Source organism: Eutrigla gurnardus, assembly GCF_963514095.1.
Source record: "Eutrigla gurnardus genome assembly, chromosome: 9".
Taxonomy (NCBI): Eukaryota; Metazoa; Chordata; class Actinopteri; order Perciformes; family Triglidae; genus Eutrigla; species Eutrigla gurnardus.
The window spans coordinates 6,943,326-6,964,561 of NC_139923.1; the positions used below are offsets into that span (position 1 = coordinate 6,943,326).

General features: G+C 41.7%; 1 protein-coding gene across 9 annotated transcripts in view; it reads left to right on the forward strand.

Annotated features, from left to right (window-relative positions):
- The window catches only part of LOC311018119 (pleckstrin homology domain-containing family A member 7-like), a 149,127-nt gene that overhangs the window by 85,180 nt on the left and 42,711 nt on the right, over positions 1–21,236 (forward strand). For all 9 annotated transcript variants that reach the window (XR_014597685.1, XR_014597686.1, XM_084016919.1 and 6 more), the window contains one exon: positions 17,954–18,071. Coding sequence is in view for 7 of the 9 variants with exons in the window: in XM_084016919.1 (XP_083873045.1) it covers positions 17,954–18,071 (118 nt within the window). In the remaining 2 variants the exon portion in view is untranslated. The remainder of the gene's footprint in view (positions 1–17,953; positions 18,072–21,236) is intronic.

Consider the following 21,236-nt stretch of genomic DNA (forward strand, 5'->3'; position numbering starts at 1 on the left):
TTATTTGTTGCTCCTTTACTACTGCACTTTCTCTCTCTCTCTCTCTCTCTCTCTCTCTCTCTCTCTCACTCACACACACACACACACACACCTCATTATATTTCTCTCTGTCTCTCCCTTATTGAGTCCATCCCTTCATGCTGAAGCAGGTTACATTTTCCTACGTTCTGATGGATCCGTCTTATTAGCCGCTGCATTGGTGTGAAGTAGGCCTGTTCAAGCTGCTACGATGATCTTTCAGTATAACACACACAGACACACACACACACACACACACACACACACACACGCATACACACAGCACTCAGGTGTGTGTGTGTGTGTATGCGTGGTTATGAAAATAGATGGCAAATTTTGGAGAAGATGGAAGGAATCAGTGATTCATTGAGGATGCTCACATACCAGCATTACTCCGCTCCTCAGTGTGACATTGCAATGATACACTGGAGGACATTCTCTGCTGTGATTATGCAGCGCACAGCTGACAACCATCCACAGCATCAAACTTCATACTCGCACTAAAGAACGTCCACAGCGGTAACGTATGATGGCTTTGGTGTGCCAAAAAGAAAATATAGATCGTTATCTAATCACTTTTACTCGCAAAGCACTTCTTACACTACTCAGACGACATGTTCTGTATTTAATTGGGTGCTATTCTTTTTTTTCCGTTTATTAAAAAATGCATTCAAAAATGTTATTGACGATGTTGAAATAACTGTCTTGGGGTACAAAATGATACTTTTTAACTAAAACTTACCAGCCCTGGGCCTTTTTATAAAGTTGGTTCTATTTTTCAAGAGATTCTTAAGATAATTTCCCATCGTATGGTTGTCTTTGGTTCATTTGTGATACTTGATCCATAGATGTTATGTAAGCTTGTTTTTAAGAAGCATAATTTCAGCTTCAATATCTGTGATGTATACTATAAACCTCTAAGGTGCACTTTCACAGTACTTGGAAAGGGAAGTTTAATGGCGTACAGATTTGTGTTAAACTCTTTATCATGGTCGTGGATGTCTTCCAAGTACTAAGTACTACACAAGTCACAAGTTAAATCTGTGAAATGTGCTTATTTGCTTTCATGCTGAGAGTTAAATCAGATATTGGGCCCTAATTTCGTAGACCAGGCGTAGTCAGCGCGCAGCGCACCTGTGCCATGCCGACGGGGTGTGTCCGCCTGGACTTTGCAAGTTCGTGCACCGCGCAGGCTCGCGCAGGCACACCTCCCGTCTCTCCCACCCGCGCAAGTGGGAAAGAGGGAGGAGAAGAAGGCGTGAGTGGGAGACGAGGAGGAGACGAGGCGTGGACTGGGATTAATACAGCCGATTCAGATCTTCACCAATCAAATGAGCTCCTCTCCTCACCTTTAATGCGTTAGGGGAGGTTCAGTGCAAGTTCCGTCACTTGACAACCCGATGACAGAAGCAGCGCCGCCGCTCCCACCACGCTCATCACGCGCTGTGCGTGCGTATCATAATAATAACAATGCCGATATTATATCACTATAGAAATTGTAGGCACATTTTAGGCATGTCTATCACAAAACAGGGTCAGGGCACACAGTAGTGGCGAGAACCCGGGGATTGCACGAGCCGGCCGTGCCATTCATCATCATCATCATCATCATCACCGTCTTCATCATCTGCGCTCCACAGCTGCACCAGATTCCCCGTCCAACACCAGAACGGCGGGACACCGGGACCTTGCGTGCCGCTCAGACCAGCTGCAGCCCCAACTCCGATTCCAGCTCGCGGCAAAGTTGCGCATCTCTCCACGGACAACACGCTGCCGAGGCGCGAGACCTCAGACCAGGCACGAGCTGCTGTATTTTTTTTTAAAGATTTTTTAGACGCATTTTATTAGCAGTGGATAGATATGAAAAACAGGAGAGAGGGAGATGTTTTGGTCCGAGAGGCTGAGTTTCCGTTACGCGTGCCATCCGCCTTTGATCTGACGTCAGATGTGACGGGACAATCTATATAGATATAAATTCACATCTTGATTCAATTAGTTGCATTAAATAGTGTTTGTTGTGATTATTTATTGCATTTAAATGTGCCTGGAACTGTGGAAACCTGCCTGTGAGGTCTCGGTGACGTGTGCGCACTGCACGCCGTCAGCCAAACTTCCAATCCGCCAGCTGTGATTCGCATTGAATCAATGGACTTTATTTACGCCTTGCGCCTTACGCCGAAAGTAGACCAGGTTGGAGCTGGCGGGCTTTCAGCGCAGTCTCGGCGAGGCTTTTTGCCACGAAACTTCCACTACGCCAAGCTGAATCTGTGACGCCTCCCCCTGCTGCGCCGCCACACCCATCTTGGCGCAGGCGATCCACCAAACTGCCAAACTGACCGTGCGCAAGGCTGCGCGGGTCGAAACTTGCATTGCGCCGGCTCCGCCACCCTGCGCCGCCCTGCGCTGCACCACGAAACTAGGGCCCCTAGTCTTTAGTTTAGCATAAAGACTGCAAGCAGGAAGAAACACTTCACCTGGCTCTACATTAGCTGCCTCGCAACTTCTGTCTGATCTTTCATACATCCGCAATTTTAACTTTTGTGACTGTTCCCGATTCCAAGCTGTTCTACGATCACCTGGAAGGAATGACTGAATATTTCTAAACTGTAGATCTGCAGTTTGGATTTTGAGCGTGTCGGGCTCCTGTATATTCGTGGCCATCAATCAGTGAAATAAGATGGGGATTATTCATTGATAATCAAAGCACATCGGTACCTATAACCATTAAATCCAATGGCTCTGTGTGTGTTACTGCTATTAGGCTTTAGCTTGATACTTCGTTTACCCTTCACAATCTTTCCCCCTTCCTCGTCGTCCTTGCTAGAGTCGTTTCATTCATGATGACGCGGTGACGATGGATGATGGAAGTTATGTGTTCGGTTGTAAACGTTCACGCACGTCCTCATCAAATTACAATGTGCGGTTCAAAACAAACATTATGTAATCACCATTAATGCATGTAGTAGGCCGGGATTATATATGAACCCTTATTATCCAAACTGTCGCACCACTGCAAAACAAAAATAAGAGAAAGCCTTTCGGCTGCATCTCCCGGCGCTGTCCACAGCCTCCATTGTGGTGCTATTTAAGCCTTCCAAACGTTTTTCTCTGAGGCCAAAGCTCTTTTGTTCACTTTTATAGTCCACCAGGGACGGACTTTTGGCTCAACTGAGCTGCTCTTTTTCACCTTCACATTCTTCTACTGACACAGACATTTCTAACTTTTGCTGTCGGCCTTGGAGCCTCTCAGCTGGAGCAGAGCTCACCTTTCGATTACTGCCACCCTGTCGACACATGCTGGCACACAAGTTGTGGAGTTCACTGGAGCTGATACTTTGGTTTATATTTATCTGCCAGGTTCCTTTTTTTGTCAACTTTGATGGAGGAATCGGCTCACAGGCCATAAAGCAGAGTTGAAACTCTGGTGAGAGTGTGTGTATGTTGGCCGGTGTCAGCAGGCCTGCTCACCAGGGGTTATCGTGGATTAAAGTGGGTAAAGTGTCAGGACTTTACAGCTCCTAGGAGAACCTTATCAGGTCTTACTATGGCAGTAGGGGAGATGAAATAACTTCCTTGGCTGCTGCTGTCTGCTCCTCAGTATCTGTCTGCATCTGAAATGTGTCAAAGTCTATTTCCACCACGCCTCTGTCTCTTATTGTTATCACCTCCGAGGTCATGGAAAACCTGCTGTGATTCAAAGGTAGTGTTTTCCTTGAAATAAATCATTTAATCATATCATTTTAAATGTATTATTTAGTTTTCCTTCATGTTATCCGATCATAGACTGTGTATGACAAGTGGATCATCCTTTTTCTTTTTACTTTAGCACATATTGTAGCTGCCCTTCCAAAGTCCTGTTGCATGCAGTATGCATTCAGTTACATAACACGGCACCTTGAACTTCAGTGTTTCCCCTAGACGTGGTTTCAGGCCTGGTGGTACCCACTCAAGGCGGCATAATGCCGCGGTCGGCTTCGATCAGAGGCTCACATGTGGAGTCACGGACAATCGCAGGAACAGCAGACCCACGAGAACAGCACTGCACAGAGGATCCCGCAAATGACTTTATTTATGCCTTGCTTGGCCTGGTGGGGGGTTCCACTGGACTAGGCCACTGCCATGCCTATAACATTGCAGGGGAAACACTGAACCTCGATTCTCTTGCTCATCTATCCGCTGCACAATGGATTGTGGTTCAGAATAGCCAGAAAACAAACTGGCTTGCATACTGAAATGCAATGAAAAACAGGCTTGTATGTAATGTACATGCCAGCGAAAAGGATCTGTTGTAGTACAACCAAGTGCTGATCATGATGTTGTGTAAGCAACCTGTCAATCACAAGGTAGCCCCGCCCTAAATCATCCCCTGCTTTCTGATCTCTTTGACCCTAAATGGACCATAATGTACTAAATGAACTTCCTGCTGTAGTTGAGACCATAAACTGGTTACGATGTTTACTGAGGTAATAAAAGTGAGAAGTAGGGCCATTTTCTCATAGACTTCTATGTGACTTCTTCTCAACCAGAGGAGTTGCCCCCTGCTGGTCATTTGTAAGAATGCAGGTTTAAGGCACTTCCGCCCCTCGATTCCCATGTGTGTTATCATCGGCTTTAAATTACCCATTTTATATTTAGTTGTTCAACTTGCACAACATGATATGAATCTCTCATATCCTGTTAGTCGTGCAGTTTCAAAACCAATTTCAGAGCTACATCGTATTTCTCTCATTAAGTTTCATATTGCCTATGGTCATTTTTGCTTTTTTAAACTCCTTTTTACTGGATGAAAGTATCTGGGGAATAACTAATTTTGTCTTGCTCGTCACAAATAGAAGCTTATTTATGCTGAAACAGAGAATAATGTTTGGGGAAACCTTTTCATCTAAAAATAGAGGTAACAGTTTTTGTAGCTTACCTTGTTTTTTGTCACCACTTTATTTTTGTCCATTTCATCCTCTTAAAGCTACTCTGTGTGCCCTTAACTTCCTCACCCCGGGAACAAATACATTTTTTAAAATGGATTGAACTCCCCCCCCATGAGCCCACCCCTGCTCTTTGATATGGGATCTGGTGAACAGAAGTTACGCCAGCTATGTGATGAGTGAACACATGCTTCACCAGGGGGGGCAGCGTGGCGATGCTTTGGTTCGGTGTTGTCATAGCAGCAGTGTTGAATTGTAACAGGAGGATCCAGTTGTGGGTGGAATGTGTGGTCTCATTCCACATGAATAATCAAAACATAGTCAATAAAGTTAAACTTGATTATTTAAGCTTCTTGCTTTTGTGATAATCTTAAAGTGGTTACACATTGTGTGTCTTAGCAGAAAACTGGTAGCTGTGTTCTGTTTGGAATTAAATCTTTTTTTTACATTTTCAAAGAGGTCAGTGATGGTGTTTTACTGGACTACATTATTATTATTATTATTGTTATTATGTTTCCAATCTGCCCCCCTCTATATTAAGATGGGCAGCACAATCTAAAAAAATCTAAACATCTCTCGGTACAACATCACCTTTAACAAAGATCTGTTATAAACATGTTATTGAATTACGCATTTCTGATATCATCAGCAGAAACAGAACATTATAACCTTCATGTGATCTACATACCTGTAGAGTTTTGCGAGTGCAGCGAGGTTGTGATGTTGTTCATACATTTGTCCACAGACGTGTGAACAACCAGCAAAGTACTCCAAACCTCCTCTGTTATAGTTCCCACTACAGCAGGTTTCTTCATGATGACACACACACACACACACACACACACACACACACACACACACAGACTCACAGGGTGAAAACAACACCAGCGTTGCTGTCACTGCTGGTAGAATAGTCAATGAAAGACGTAACTGCAAGCAGCAGAAGACCATTCAGTCCCATGAGCGTCATGGAGGGAAGATCACACTGAATGATTTCTTATGACAGAAGTGTCAGGAAACAAAGTTTGAGGTGTAAAATGGTGATGCAGTGGATGGATTGTTTTGGAGAAATGTTATTGCAAGTAATAATCCTCTGAGATGGGGACGCTGGCTGCTCTCAGCGACAGTTTTGTCTGGACTTAGAATCGGAGGATTATCCGGGTTCAACTATGTGTCAGTGTTGAAATAATGATCTCCACTCCGTTTGTTTTTCTCTCAGATAATTAAACATTTCTGAATATAATTTTAGTCTGCAGAATCTAAGAAATGTGTTTAAATGTCAGCAGCGTGTGGGCTGCTGTGTTGGTTCTTTGACATATTGTGATGAGCTGCTCTGTGTCTCCTGTGCAGCTGTGGTGGTGGAAGTTTTTAGTGTTTTTAGTTCCTTCATGTTGTCTTTTGTGAGGTATCATTAAAATGCAATTCCTGTGGTAAAATGTCAGAATCCTTCCGACGATTAGTTTCCCTGTGTGATTAAATCTCCTTCGTGGCCTCTTTGTTCTCAGGAGGAGGCGAACCTCTTTCCGGCCGATGAGCAGCCAATAAGTGCCTGTAGTCCTTTCTGTAGTTTCACTTTTGACTGATGGCCATTGTTGCTGAGTGAGACTAGCATTCAGGTCTGGGCTCCTACTGTGTCTCCCAGGCTGGTAAAGTGCCCGTCTTAAGTGTTGGTCCTTGAGTATCAATTACCTCCTTTTTTACTTCACCACACAGAATTTTCTTCACGTCTCAATGAATATATTTCCAATCAGATTAGAAGGAAAATGCCATGTTTGCATTCACTGAAAGACTTCATTGTGTTCATTGTTCCCTTTTTTATTTAATATTATGAGCTGTGCGTATGATGCTTTTATTTTACAATCCTCTTGCTTTTTCATTCAAAGAACTGTGTTTGTTTTGGGTTAAACAGCAGTCCAGTGCATTCTAAGGTTGCTGAGAGATTTTGTTGCTTCAATAACACGTCGTCTTCTTTCAGGCTAGAAGGAATTAAACCCCGAAAAATGACAGTTAGCGTTAGATAATGCCTCATTTACATATTTAAACATAGAATTCAAGAATCATGGTGATATCTATTACTTAATCTATTAACCTTATTCACCTATAGTGTCTTTAAAATGTCTGACATTTTACATGACATATAATTTAAAGGATGTTTTCTGAGCCAGAAATCTCCAGCAGCTTACATCCTCCACTCTGCATGTTCATATATCATTCATAGCCTGATTTATAGAACATGTTATTGCTAAGAACATGGTGAAAATAGTTTTTCTTTCACTGTTGACAGTATTTTGACAGTATTTTCAGATTTATGGAGTGATAAAAAGACAGATTTCTCTTTTGGAAATGTATGCAAATTAGCTCAAATTTGACAAGATGACGCCTCATGCATACTTTAAACATACATTTTCAGAAAACTTCAAATAAGGAAAGATATTTGTCTTAATGTGAGTATTCAAATTGGAAACTGGATGATTTGGATTGGATTGGATGACAACATTAAAGGCGTAATTATAGCAACAGAACAATGCAAATTGGTATTATTTGCAAGCGATGTGATCATTTGTTTTACATCCCCAGATCAAACTTTACCAAACGTAATGGAAATCATCGGAATATAGTAAGCATTCAAGCTATAAACTAAATGAGTGACACTTAGAAAATATATATCACAATCTTAAATATTTAAATGGTAAAGAAAATTAACAGAACTCACAGAACTAACAACCTTGTATATATACGATTATGTTCTTTCATTCCCACAGTAAAACAATTATAAATGCAGCAACATGAATGTTACAAGTGACAAAACAGGTGGTTTGCAATCTAAATGCCTGCAATAAAGTAAAAAACAAGGACTGGGGAAGTTTCATGGCAATATCCTTTTTACACTGTCCTTTTTACACCTGGGTGTCATATCTTTCCTTAATAAATAATCATCAAAATGAAAGGGGTAAACATGTCTCTATTATAAGTGCGTTATGGAAGCCTGACCTTTACTAAAGACCAGAAGTCAGGATATCAAAACCTCTGCTGCTTTAGTTTTCACCATTTTTATTAAGGTTTCTAAAGAAAGTAGTGTTGTCATGCGTCTGCTGCTGATACCTCTCAGCTCTGAACAATGAAACCTGCTCCCCTTCTGCATTGTTGTTGTGTGCCCAGCTCAAAGACTGGCATGTTTAATTTCTCATTGGGCCTTTTTCATTATTTGTGTATATTACATGTTAACCTGTATTGGTAAATTTAAATGTTTCCCACTCGAGAATCAATGAAAAAAGATCAAAACTCCATCCAAATGATCACATTTCCATGACCTTGAGGAACACAAAAAAAAAAAATCATGCTGTTATTTTGTATCAAAGACTTGACATTTGGATTTTTCGGCAGTTGGATGGCAAGCATTTCTGTTCTGGAAACTGCTCAGAAACCCCCTTTATTGTTTATTATTACTTTCTACCGTGACATGAAGTGGCTGCTAACACCATCACACATGAATACAGTTGGACTCATTGGATCCACAGGAATCTCAGCTTTCCAAATGTGCCGATTCACTTCCAAGACTGTTAGCTAAGACAGAAATATTCAAATACACTGAGACATCAGTGTGGTTATGCCCAAAATTTCATGAGCATAAAGTGGGAAAATCCTTTGCAGACTCTTTAAAGGTGAGCACTTTAAAGAGTGCAATACATGGTTCCCTTGCCTGAGGGAAGTGAGCCCTCTTCAGCCTCTAAAGCACAGTGTGTCTGCCAGGGTCCCTGAGGGTTGAACTTATCCAGCATTTAATCAGTCTCTGAATGAGGAAAAGATTATTTTTTTTTAAAATGACAGCTTCTAAAGCCTTTTTAGCTGGAATACAAATGCAACGCTTCAGAAGCTCACTGTATGTTGTTGTATTGAATGATGTCGTCCAGTGTAACGGCATGCTGTAACTGGCATCAGTTTTGACCAGAGCACTTAAAGTATTGTGCCACAATAAGAAGAAACTCATCAGACAAGAGGAGGTTCTTACTTTGAGGCATCAGATGGGGATGAATTCCTCTCCCAGTCTGATGTTGCTGTTGGCGACATTGGATGCCAATGAGGCTGGCGAAGCCATAATGCAATGATGTCCAGTCCAGTGACACACACCATGAATCAACTCATGTAACATTTCAGATGATAGTTTTGTGGTATATATATTTTATAATGCACAACAATATACAATCCTCGCCATAAATCACTAGTGAGATTAGGACCCTCTTTCATAATAAAAGCACTCAGTGGAACAGCTACAGACTGACATGTTTACTGGAGTGTGACCGTCTCCTTTTATGTGCTCTCCCTGGAATTACTCCATGTCGTCTTTCATCTGTTTCCTCTTTCCTCGTCACTGTTTCCTCTCAGTTAAATTGGTCCCGTTCCATTAAAGAGGCTTGTTGCCTGGTGAGAAGGCCTTAGTTGTGGTCCTGCAACCAGCAGGTAGACTCAAGTCAGCAGAGAGCAGATCTCTGTGTCTGCAGCAACCACTGATGTAATGTTTCATTTACTCAATGATTCAATCTACATCTTTAAAGGAATAGTTCACCCATTTGCATTAAGCTTTGTATGGTTAGAAACCCGGTAGTGTTTTTGAATGGTCGTGCATCATTCCCTCATTACCCCAGAGATGGAGATCTCTGTGTTTCTATTCTGAAAAAGAGCCTCCGATAACGCAAATATCTTCATGTTGTCATCGGAGGCTCTTTGGTTAGAGGGGGTGAAACACTAGTTCCTCATGTTTTCAACCCGCCTATAGGGGGCGGGACCCGCTGAGGCTACAGACCTATTACAGACCATATGCCTTTGTGTATTTATTATTGTAATCAGTTTAACTTAAAAACAATTTACTCATATAATCTCATGCTCTCATAATTTGCCACACCACCTTTATTATAGCTTACAGAGGACTGAAGTAGATCCTGAAGCAGTTACTAATTAAAAAATTGATTATGAATCGCGAATCGTTTTGAAACAAAAATCAATTCTGAATCTAATTGTGACCTCAAGAATCCAAATTGAATTGTGAGACATCCAAAGATTCCCACCCCAAGTGAGAAGTCATCAGTCAATGACATAAGACTGTCTGAAAGCAGAAGAGAGATGTCACACTGCTCCAGCCGAGTGACAGAGTGGACACATTGCATCTCCAAAGAAACAGCAGCTTTTTCCTGATCAGTTTGTTCACTTGACTGAAGAAAGTTGAACCCCTATAATAACTTCCAGTAGAGTCTGTTACTGCCGATAGAAGACTTTAGCCTTGTGTGCTTCACTGCAGAGAAAATAATAATCTAATTTGTCTGGTTTTTGAATATTTCTTTGAAGAAATCAAAGGCTGTCTTACTTCATCTCATTTCCATTCCAGTCTCTATCACTGCTCTCAGCCTGCTTGATTTCTTGCCTCTTTAGGTTGCAAGCCTTCTTGTTTTTCTCTTGCACTTAAGTCACTTTTACCTTCATACCTACTTCTTACTAGGGTTGGGTATTGAAAGGGTATATTTCGATACCGGTGCCAAATCGATACTTTCAAAACGGTGCCGGTTCCTAAACGGTATTTAAATCGGTACTTTAAAAGAACAGAAAACAAGTTTTTATGATGAAATTCCTTTTTTTATTTTTATTTTTGAGGCAAAGGTCAAGAACAAATTGACCAACAATATTTTAATCTAAAAGCTTTCATATACAAATATAAAACAAAACAAAAAAACACATTATTTCTGAGGCAAAGGCCTAGGTCAAATTGACCAACAACAACATATTAACTTAAATGTTCCGTAAGTTACGGTAAAATATAGCCACACTTTAGAGCGTTTTTGTTTCGACATCTTAGGCTCTCTGGCCTGATTCCTGAGCTGACCTCTCATACCCCTTTTCCACCGAGGCATTTTGAGGGCCGGTTCGGAGCCGGTGCCCAATCGCGAACCAGCTCTTCCTGTTTCCACAGACAAAGAGCCGGCTCTGGGCCAGAAAAACTGGTTCGCGATCGGCCCCAACTCCTTGCTGGGCTGGAACTGGGCCCGGCTTACGTTAGGGGCTGGGGGCGGTGTTAACGCTCGAGGCAACGGGGGAAAATACGCCGCTGCGGAGTTTTACTAACGTTACTGTTCCCGGTAAGTTTCACTTTTAAAATGTTTAACCTCGTTGCAAACCAACGACACATTTCTGTTTAGTTTACCAAGCTAGTGATTACGTTCGTAACAGCAGCAACTAGTGGCTTTGCTTCCTCGGGTAATGTAAGCTGACCGGCTAGCTAGCCAGCTAGCGTGATATTGCTAATAACAACGTTAGCATGCCACTTTCTGACTGCCGTTGGCTCACTTAACGTTACCAACTACCAACGTGACTTAACATCTGTGTTCGCAGCGCCGTGGACACGTCTGTGATTAAACCGCTGTTCTCTGTGTTTGTAGAGCTGTCGGACATCGGCGATATTGAACGGAGGTCCAACCTGCAGATGACTAAACATCAAACACTCTGATCTATTGATCACGCACTGTTCTACACTTTAAAAATGTTTGTGATTTTAGTGTTTTGTGTATTTTATTGTTATTGTATTATTTACCAAAATAAACACTTTTTCTGAAGAGACATGTCTGCTATGCTTGAAATTAGCGCTGCGGGGAAACCTCAGACGTATACAGTGACGTAATGACGTGGCTCTCTGGGCTCTCTGGGCTCTCTAGCCGGTGGAAACGCAAACAGGTTCTCGAACGGTTCGCTAGTTGAACCAATTGCGAACCAGCACGGCACCGGCCCGGCTCTTGAACTAGGTTCGCGTTGGTGGAAAAGGTGGTGTGTGCACTGCCGCTGCCTTTTTTAACTGCGAACACCAGAGGGCGCGATTACGCAGCTGCATATTTGGTAATACCGAAATGAGGCACCGGAATTCACATTGTATTTCGGGGTGGTTACTACCGTTGATTTTCGCCCCGAGTACGTACTTGTACCGAGTGTCGGTACCCAACCCTACTTCTTACCCATCATCCTCTTCTAACCAACCAAATGCTTCTTTGCAAATGGATATGCATATGATGAAGCTGAATAACATGACAAAAGTCTCCCAAAAGAAGAATGTTTTGGTAGTAAAGTTATTATTGGCCAGTTGGCAGTTCATTCGCGTTGCACAAAATGCCAAGTGCCTGTCTGTGAGATTTACATTTGCATCTGTAGATGGATGTTGGTACTGAAACGGATGGCTGTGTTACGGTGCAGGCTGTAATATGAAGGGTGAAATAAATGTGGTGATGGCAAAACAAAATCTTCATCATAAGATTGAAAAAAGAAAAAAATAGACAAAGATGGAGCAGGAAACAAGTGGAAGGAGACCAACATGTAGATTGATTCCAGAAACATTTGTAAAACAAACAAATTAGAGCCAAATCTGTTTGCTGGAACGGCACAGCTCCAACAGTATGGATTTATTTGAAAAAGATATAGGGCTGTGAGGAATATATTACCAGGTCATTAGGTTGGATTCTCGAATGGAAGAATGCATCACACCGCCAGTGTTTTCCCTTCTGAAACTAATCAGACAGATTTACATGCACACTCCGCTTGGTGTCAGCCCGTTGACAATAAAGCATCCAGTGTGGAACGCCTCATCCGTCTCACCGCGGCGAGACAGCAGCAATGACAGCAGTAATGACAGCGCTGTCATCATGCACAGATTTCCTCAGGAGGAAGGAAGCCACATGTATTTTATAAAGTCAAAGCTTTAGATATACTAATATTCAGATCTCCTTCACAGTAAACTGTTTTTTTTTCTCATTATTCTTTAGTCTCTTTTTTAGATCCACAGTATCTTCTATGAAGTTGCTAGTTGCTTTCAGGATAGCTGTTAAAAACATATTTTATGATAAAAATAAACAGCAATTTGAAATTCATTCAGTATAAATCCGACAAGCAAAGAACAAGACCTACTTGAGGTAAAATATAATCAACTGAACAAAAACAAACAATAAACGTTCAACATTGAAAAATAAGAAAAAAAAAATTCAAATGAGAAGAGGGATCAGACAGCAATGCAGTAACTTTGAGATATATTGCCAAAAGTATTCGCTCACATGCCTTGACATCCCATTCTTAATCCATAGGGTTTAATATGACGTCGGCCCTCCCTTTGCAGCTATAACAGCTTCAACTCTTCTGGAAGGCTTTCCACAAGGTTTAGGAGTGTGTTTATGGGACTTTTTGACCATTCTTCCAGAAGTGTATTTGTGAGGTCACACTGATGTTGGAGGGAAGGCCTGGCTCTCAGTCTCCACTCTAATTCATCCCAAAGGTGTTCTATCTGGTTGAGGTCAGGACTCTGTGCAGGCCAGTCAAGTTCATCCACACCAAACTCTCTCCTCCATGTCTTTATGGACCTTTCTTTGTGCACTGGTGCACAGTCATGTTGGAACAGGAAGGGGTCATCCCCAAACTGTTCCACAAAGTTGGGAGCATGGAATTGTCCAACATCTCTTGGTATGCTGAAGCATTCAGAGTTCCTTTCACTGGAACTAAGGAGCCAAGACTAGCCCCTGAAAAACACCCCACACCATAATCCCCCTCCACCAAACTTTACACGTGGCACAATGCAGTCAGACAAGTACCGTTGTCCTGGCAACCACCAAACCCAGACTCGTCCATCAGACTGCCAGATGGAGAAGCGTGATTGGTCACTCCAGAGAACGTCTCCACTCCTCTAGAGTCCAGTGGCGGCGTGCTTTACACCACTGCATCCCACGCTTTGCATTGCACTTGCTGATGTATGGCTTGGATGCAGCTGATTGCCATGGAAACCCATTCCATGAAGCTCTCTACACTGTTCTTGAGTTAATCTGAAGGCCACATGAAGTTTGGAGGTCTGTAGTGATTGACTGTAGAAAGTTGGTGACCTCTGTGCACTATGTGCCTCAGCATCCGCTGACCCCGCTCCGTCATTTTACGTGGTCTACCACTTCTTGGCTGAGTTGCTGTTATTCCCAATCTCTTCCACTTTGTTCTAATCCCACTGACAGTTGACTGTGGAATATTTAGGAGTGAGGAAATGTCACGACTGGACTTGTTGCACAGGTGGCATCCTATCACAGTACCATGCTGGAATTCACTGAGCTCCTGAGAGCGACCCATTCTTTCACACGTTTGTAGAAACAGTCTGCATGCCGAGGTGTTTGCTTACCAGGTGACATGACTTACTGTATAAATGATAAGAAAGAAAGGGCTTCTCAGTAGTGGAGAGGCCTTTGAGCACACCGTTACTAGAGACAGGGTTTTGAGATGGTTCGTGCCCCGTGGCTGGGTTTCAGTTGGAAATCTTGTCATAACTGTAAAATCTGATGAGTACATCATCAGCCGTGAAGAAAAGAAAAACTCCCTCCACGCAGAAAAACACTCACATTTGTGTAATTTTAGGTGATGTGTGGATGCGTTGACGTGCTTCTATGGTACGGTGACTGACAGACACATTCTGGTCTTTGTCCAGTAGCATGTCGATCTGTGTATGACTGAAGCTCATTGGCAGATGAAGCCACAGCCAGAGATGAGAACCAGGCAGAACCCCTCCACACATAGAAAACTACATTTCCCAGTGTGCCACATGGTAAAGAGAGAGAATATACCCAACTACATGGGCATTTAATCCAATCATCCGAAACCTTTCTCTTAACATGGACTCTGTATTCCTGAAAGTTCTTATTTATCAGAAAAGATTGATTATTATTGAAAAGATTGATTGATTATTGGTAAGTTACTGCTAAAGAAGAACACGCTGCACATCAGTGATTTAAATCAAACCGAAGCCAAATACAAAACCCAAAGTAAACCCGTGAAATAAACAAACATGAGAAATACTGTGTCGATGTTGAAGCTGTGGAGCCGTGTTTGGTAATGAACTTAAAAGCCTCATGCCACACTCTACCCGTGTCCTTGGCAACCAACCCAAACACTCTGCCTGTCTAAAAACATGAACTGTGATGAGTGCTGCTTGTCTGCTTTCTAGAAACTGCTGTGGAGCAAAAGCTAAATAGGCAGCGGAAAAGACCGCAGACAAGAAGATGTGTTAGATGGAAAATTCACCACATTTATGTCCAATCAGTGCTGATAAGTGTAGTTCGCTGAAAAAAAAAGAAAACATTATAAAACACATTTCATTCAATTTTATTTGCACTGACTTTGTATGCAATAGCACCTTTAGCACTTCTTTTTCGGTGGCAGACATTAAATTAGCAAATACAGTGACGTAAATCGCCCTGCTGGTCGTTTTCTCCAGTTTGTCTTCAGGATCTTGAAGAAGGTGTTTGCTGCTCAGGTTCTGATGGTTCCCCGGCTTCGGCCTTCCTCCTAACAGATAGATAAATATACATTTACATTTAGGGCATTTAGCAGACGCTTTTGTCCAAAGCGACTTACAATAAGTACATTTGTCAAAAGAAAGAAACCACAACATATTGCCGATAAATTAAGAGCTAAAAAATAGAAACAAATGTTAGGTCCTCATCTGAGTAAAGTGGTAGCTGTTCAGCAAAACATACCTTAAGACCATACCTTGGGCGGGAAGGGTTAGTGTGTCATGCTATGCAGAGTCGAGGTGAAGTCTGAACAGGTGAGTCTTGAGCCTTTTTCGGAAGATGGCAAATGACTCTCCTGTCCTGACATTGGTCGGGAGTTCGTTCCACCACTGAGGACCAGAACAGAGAAGAGTCTGGACTTTGCTGAGCGACATTTGTTTGTTAAAATATAACGTTAAACATCTATGAATTAGCCCTTTTATATTTTTAGCAAATCTGTTTTGTTGGTTATTGCCTTGAACTGTGCAACATATCAATGTGCGCATGAGGAACAGTCCAAGATTAACCAATCGTCTTCAAACCCAGAACAGAAAGTTTTATTTCCCTGTTTCACTGTTTGTTTGTTTTTTATAAAAGAGCATGACTCATCAAACCATTGTACTGTTTTAACAAAACACATCTGCCCTTGTGAAAATTGCTTTGTCGTTGATCCCTGAATAGTTTATGTTGAGTGACTCATTCATCCACAGTCCTTAGTATCAGAGATGGCGTGAGTCTGTAGTAGTGTTGTCACGATACCGGTACAGGTACCAACATGTATTTCGGTACTTTTCGATACTTTTTCAAATAAAAAGAGAATGCAAAAAATGTCATTACTGACTTGATTTTAATTGAAAATCTTAGAACAATAACATATTAATCAATAAATAAAATACCACAAAGACAAGCTTTTCTAATACACACCATTTTAAAATAATGCATGTATGCATTTTACAGCTCTGGAAAAAAAATAGGGAACCACTTCAGATTATTGTAAATCAGCATGGCTACATGTATGGCAAAAAGTTTTAAAATCACTGTGAAAATATAAATACAATAATATAATATAAAATATAATAATATAAATAAACCAGCCCTATTTTTTTCTTCCAGAGCTACTTCTGTTAAGAGTGAAGGGGGTGGCGCTTGCTTTTAGCACTGAATGTGGCTTTTCTTCATGAGTAAATGACCTGTCGTTCCCTGAGCTCAGTGTGCAGGTCTGGGTGCTTGTCCTTTAAGTCGGAGGTGTTTCCGCCGTTAGCCATGCATGTTTTTAAACACCGTTTACACAGTGTTGCATCGGCGTTAACTGCCTTGCCTTGCTCATTTGTTTTTAAGCTAAAGTACAGCTATATCGCACGTCGCACCCCTGGTTTGTCCACAAGTTTCGGCGTGGTGACGGTTGCAGCAGCCAGTCTCCTCTCCCTCCCTCCCTCCCTCTCCAACGTCTCTGCTCTCTCCAAGCTTTCCTCCGGCTCCGTTTGTTGCTCCAGTCCACGCTGCTCGCTCACTTGCTAGCTGTTTCCTCCGGCTTGCTTGCTTTTTCTTTTTATCTCCCCAAGCTCCGGCTCAGTACTACTGAGTACTACTGAGCCATAAGGAAGATTGCAATTAATTTATTTTAATCAAGTAATTTCTTATCGACAATTAATCGATTAATTGTTTGCATCCCTAGTCTGGACCCGTCACAACCTTGTGACGGGTTATTATGTTCCATGTATGGTATAATGAGCATTAGTCAACGGGACCATCAGTGAGATACCGTAAACATAAGGGAACACTTAATCACCACAGTTTAACACCAAGTCAGTTAAACTTCAGGGACATCAATCTGTCCATTTAAGAAGCACAAGTGGTTGTGAATCAGTCTCACCTGCATTGGTGCAAATGAATCAGGTGAAACAGAGAGGCAAAAGCAAGGCAAATGTTTAGCAAATCCTTTTTAGAGCATCAAAATGACTCCAAAAACATGTGTTTGTGTTTGTATGGTCTAGCTTTCTTTGGGATTAAGATCCTGTGCTGCTAGTTTGTCTTCTTCAAGTACACAGTCACAGAACGCCGTCGTCGGCTGTGTGCACTTTTATTTTTGGGCTGCGAATCTGATTCGTAGGTATATTTATCAGCTTCCTATTGTGAAACGGCCATGTAAGGTAATACGTCTGCACCAACCTGAGGGCAGAAAAGGGAAATATATCTAACACACACACACACACACACACACACACACACACACACACACACACACACACACACAATTTAATCATTGAGTGGAAAGAGGGAGAAGATTTAGGACATGTCAGACAGACACACACACACACACACACACACTCACACACAATCTGTCCTTGGCCTCGCGGCCCTGAGAAACATTTTCCAGAATTGACCTTACTTAGTTACTTTGTGTTTTTTATGTTTTACAGACTTGTAAAGAATCAAAAGGTCAACGGAGATTTCTCAGATAATTGCAAAACACAAATAGAAACAAATTCAGAATCACACATGAACCTTTAATGACCACATTTGATCTCTCTCGCTCTCGCTTTCTCTCTCAATCAAGCAGAATCAACGTAAATATCAGTGTAGGCCGAGCCGCCCGGCCCCTTACAGCCAAATGTGTGAGACACTGTACTGACCCAGATTTGAAGAAGGTGTGTTTACACTTCCTGTCTGTGTGCTGCTCTTGTTCAGGCCGCAGGGTGCTTCCATGATGTCCAAGTCCTTGGGTGAGCAGCTCTCCAGCACCACCGTCAGCGAGGCCTCCACTGCCATCACCTCCTCCACTGTGGACACCACCTCTGCCTCCAAGGTGTGTGTGTGTGTGTGTGTGTGTGTGTGTGTGTGTGTGTGTGTGTGTGTGTGTGTGTGTGTGTGTGTGTGTGTGTGTGTGTGTGTGTGTGTGTGTGTGTGTGTGTGTGTGTGTGTGTGAGAATCTTGTCATGACATTGTTGAGGACAACCCTGTTAAGTGTGGATGACCCCGTTGGGGAGAGATGCATCTAACCCTGGGTGTGTACCTGTGTGTGATGTAAATTGGTGCAACCAGGTGCATTGTGGGGGCTGTACTTGTACAAGTATGTTTCTCACAGATCAATACTGAATTTCCGTAGAAAACAAACATGAAACAGTGTTGCTCGCTTGTTTCTCTTTCACACTTGCAGTTTATTCTGCCGTGTTTTTACAAATCCCAGTCCAATTTAGGATGAAATTGTATCTAAAGTACTATTCTATTAGAAACCCTTTCAGTCTTTACTCTATGATCATGGCTTTACCCTGCCGTGAGAATGATCAAATGGAATGTTGAGTCAAGCTTGAAGCTCTTTGAAAGCAGTTTCAGGTTATTGAAACGTTTTGGCAGGTTTTGGTCCACTGATCCTGAGCAGAGAACGACGCTGCTCTCCCTCTGTGTGTGTTGTAATCTCAGCTTCTCTGTGCTGTTTACTTTGCCGGTCTGGCTGTGCATGCACGTTTCCCTCAATGCTTTGGTTCTGGATTTTAGCACCTTTATTTAGTTGTCAAAAGCTGCACCTGTGTTTAAAAAAACACATTTAGAAGTCTAGTATTTCACTTCTTGCCTTTTGAATGTGTCCTCTGGATGCTATGAGAACCCCAGAAACCAGTTTCTCTGACTTTCTGACTTTCAGGCACTTCCTCTTCTGGGTTTCTTCCAGAAGGAAAGGGGAACCAATAGACACAGTGTAGATGCCTGCACAGGCAGGCAGTCTGTTCAGCACAGGCCTTCTATGTTGACAATCATTTATTTGGTGGGTGAAGTCAAATTGACCAATGATCTAATAACAGTTGTGGAAATGTTCAGCACAACATCCTGTGTCATGAGCCAGAGGACAAGCCTGAGGACTCCAGACTCTGTCCTGAAGCTAGCAGGTGTGCTGTGTCCATCGGGAAGTCATGCCTGAGGCATTTAGCCTTTCACTTTCTAAAAAGTGACTTGAACTGTGGAATAATTTAACATGTATGACTCATGATGATGAATTTGGGATCAGAGGTTTTGCGGTTACCAGGCTCCATGACAGGCCTGCAGGAACGACAACATGTGTCCTTAATGGAGAGAGAGAGAGGTGGGGCGGGTTGATTAAAGTAGGATTCAGAGCCATGTAGATGTCAGGTAATTAGAACTGCCTGTCTACCTGCCTGCCTTGCAGGAAGAGGTACAGGACTGTACTTTCATCATAAAATCATTGTTTCAGACGTTTCATCTAGTGAGCTTGGTATCTCCCTCATTTCTTTTTTTAAGCACTTTTTTAGACAACTTGTACGCTAGGGCTGTAGCGATACACTAATCTCACGATACAATACGATATTCGATATTCAGCTCACGATACGATATAAATCACGATATTCAGTCAACGATACGATTCGATACGATTCGATATAATTCGATACACTTACATCATTTTCTGAAAGATTTAAAAGGTACAGTGTGATTTTGGTGACATCTTGTGAGTGTTCCATTTACTTGGATTGAATTAATATCAACTGAAATAATCAATTACACAATATATGGCTCTGACTGGACAGAGAGTCTCCAGCTTGCAAATGCTGGACAAAATAAATCAAATATGTGGTGAGAAAATAAGTTACATTTATAATATATATATATATATATATTTTTAAGTGCAAACTGTAACTTACAAAGCACAGACACACACACAGTGGCGCCGCCAGCCGGAATCCTGTACGCACTGTGCGTACTTTTTTTTGAAGGTGGGCTAGATATTTAAATTTCAGCGGGTGACACCAAACAACGTCTGCCCAAGCAAGTCAGAGCTTTTCTTTCGCTCACACAGTGACCTGGAGAGACGCAGCCGCATTTGAGAGGACGATCGCCAGTGATGTTGATAGGTTTTCAATGTAATGAGTCCCCGGGACCCACAGGTGGTGAGTTGAGTGGGTCCCTGGGAAATTCAATGGGTCCCGACTCCCCAGTTAAAAAAAAAAGGAATTCTTTCTTATATTATTCTATTTCTTAAATTTTATTGAGTGTTAAACTCCTTTGATGGTGGTATGATATGGTTATAATAAACGGATATATTCATTGAACATGTATGTTCAAAATGTATCTGAAATTAAACAAATAAAATTCCAAATCTGAAAAGTTTATTGCAAAACAACTGTCACAGTGGCATGACATATGACATTCAAATCAAACAGCATTTTTGTAGCAACATAAATAGCACCAAAATAAATTACTAAAATTCAAATCAAAACAAAATGGTGTCTCTATGGTCTGTAGTACCAAAATAAAATTTCAATAAAAGTGCTGATTTTAACAAATGAACAAAACATTTTCATCACCATGACAGAGTCAATAAATGAATTGTCACCAAAATCTTCTCATCTGAACATCAACTAAATCAAATGAACTGAGTCAATCACTGTGAAACTTTTAGTGTATTTAGCTACTGTATTAGCCAGGGATGTGATCGGCAAAGAATAAAAAAGCAGGAAAATACCCCCCCCCCCCGAATCGTTTCACATTAATGTAGAACATTACATTAATGAGAAAACTGGGTACAACTAGGGGGGGTCCCCTGGAAGAAAATGTTGTCAATTTTAACAATTAAATGCATCAATCTGGACTACTAGAAAATTGTAAGATTTGTTTAACTTAAATATTTATTATTTACCAATGCATTGTATCAGCAGGTTAAAGACAATAGGCATATAGAAATTGCACAAAAGACCAGCTCATCCCTAAAGCCTGTACAAGACAAAACAAGATGACAGAAATCACCTAATAGTAGTTTATTTATTATCTATTATTATTACAGTCTTCCACTGCATTTTGGGAGATGGTAATCAATGTTCAGGCTCAGCAAGCAGAAAAAAAAGATCAAATTTGATAATGTTTACATTACAATAATTACTCTTATTAATTTGTACTCTAAATAGATGTTTAACTCTACTTCTATTTCGTACGTGCTACGCCCTCTAACGGGCTTCGCTATTGGTTT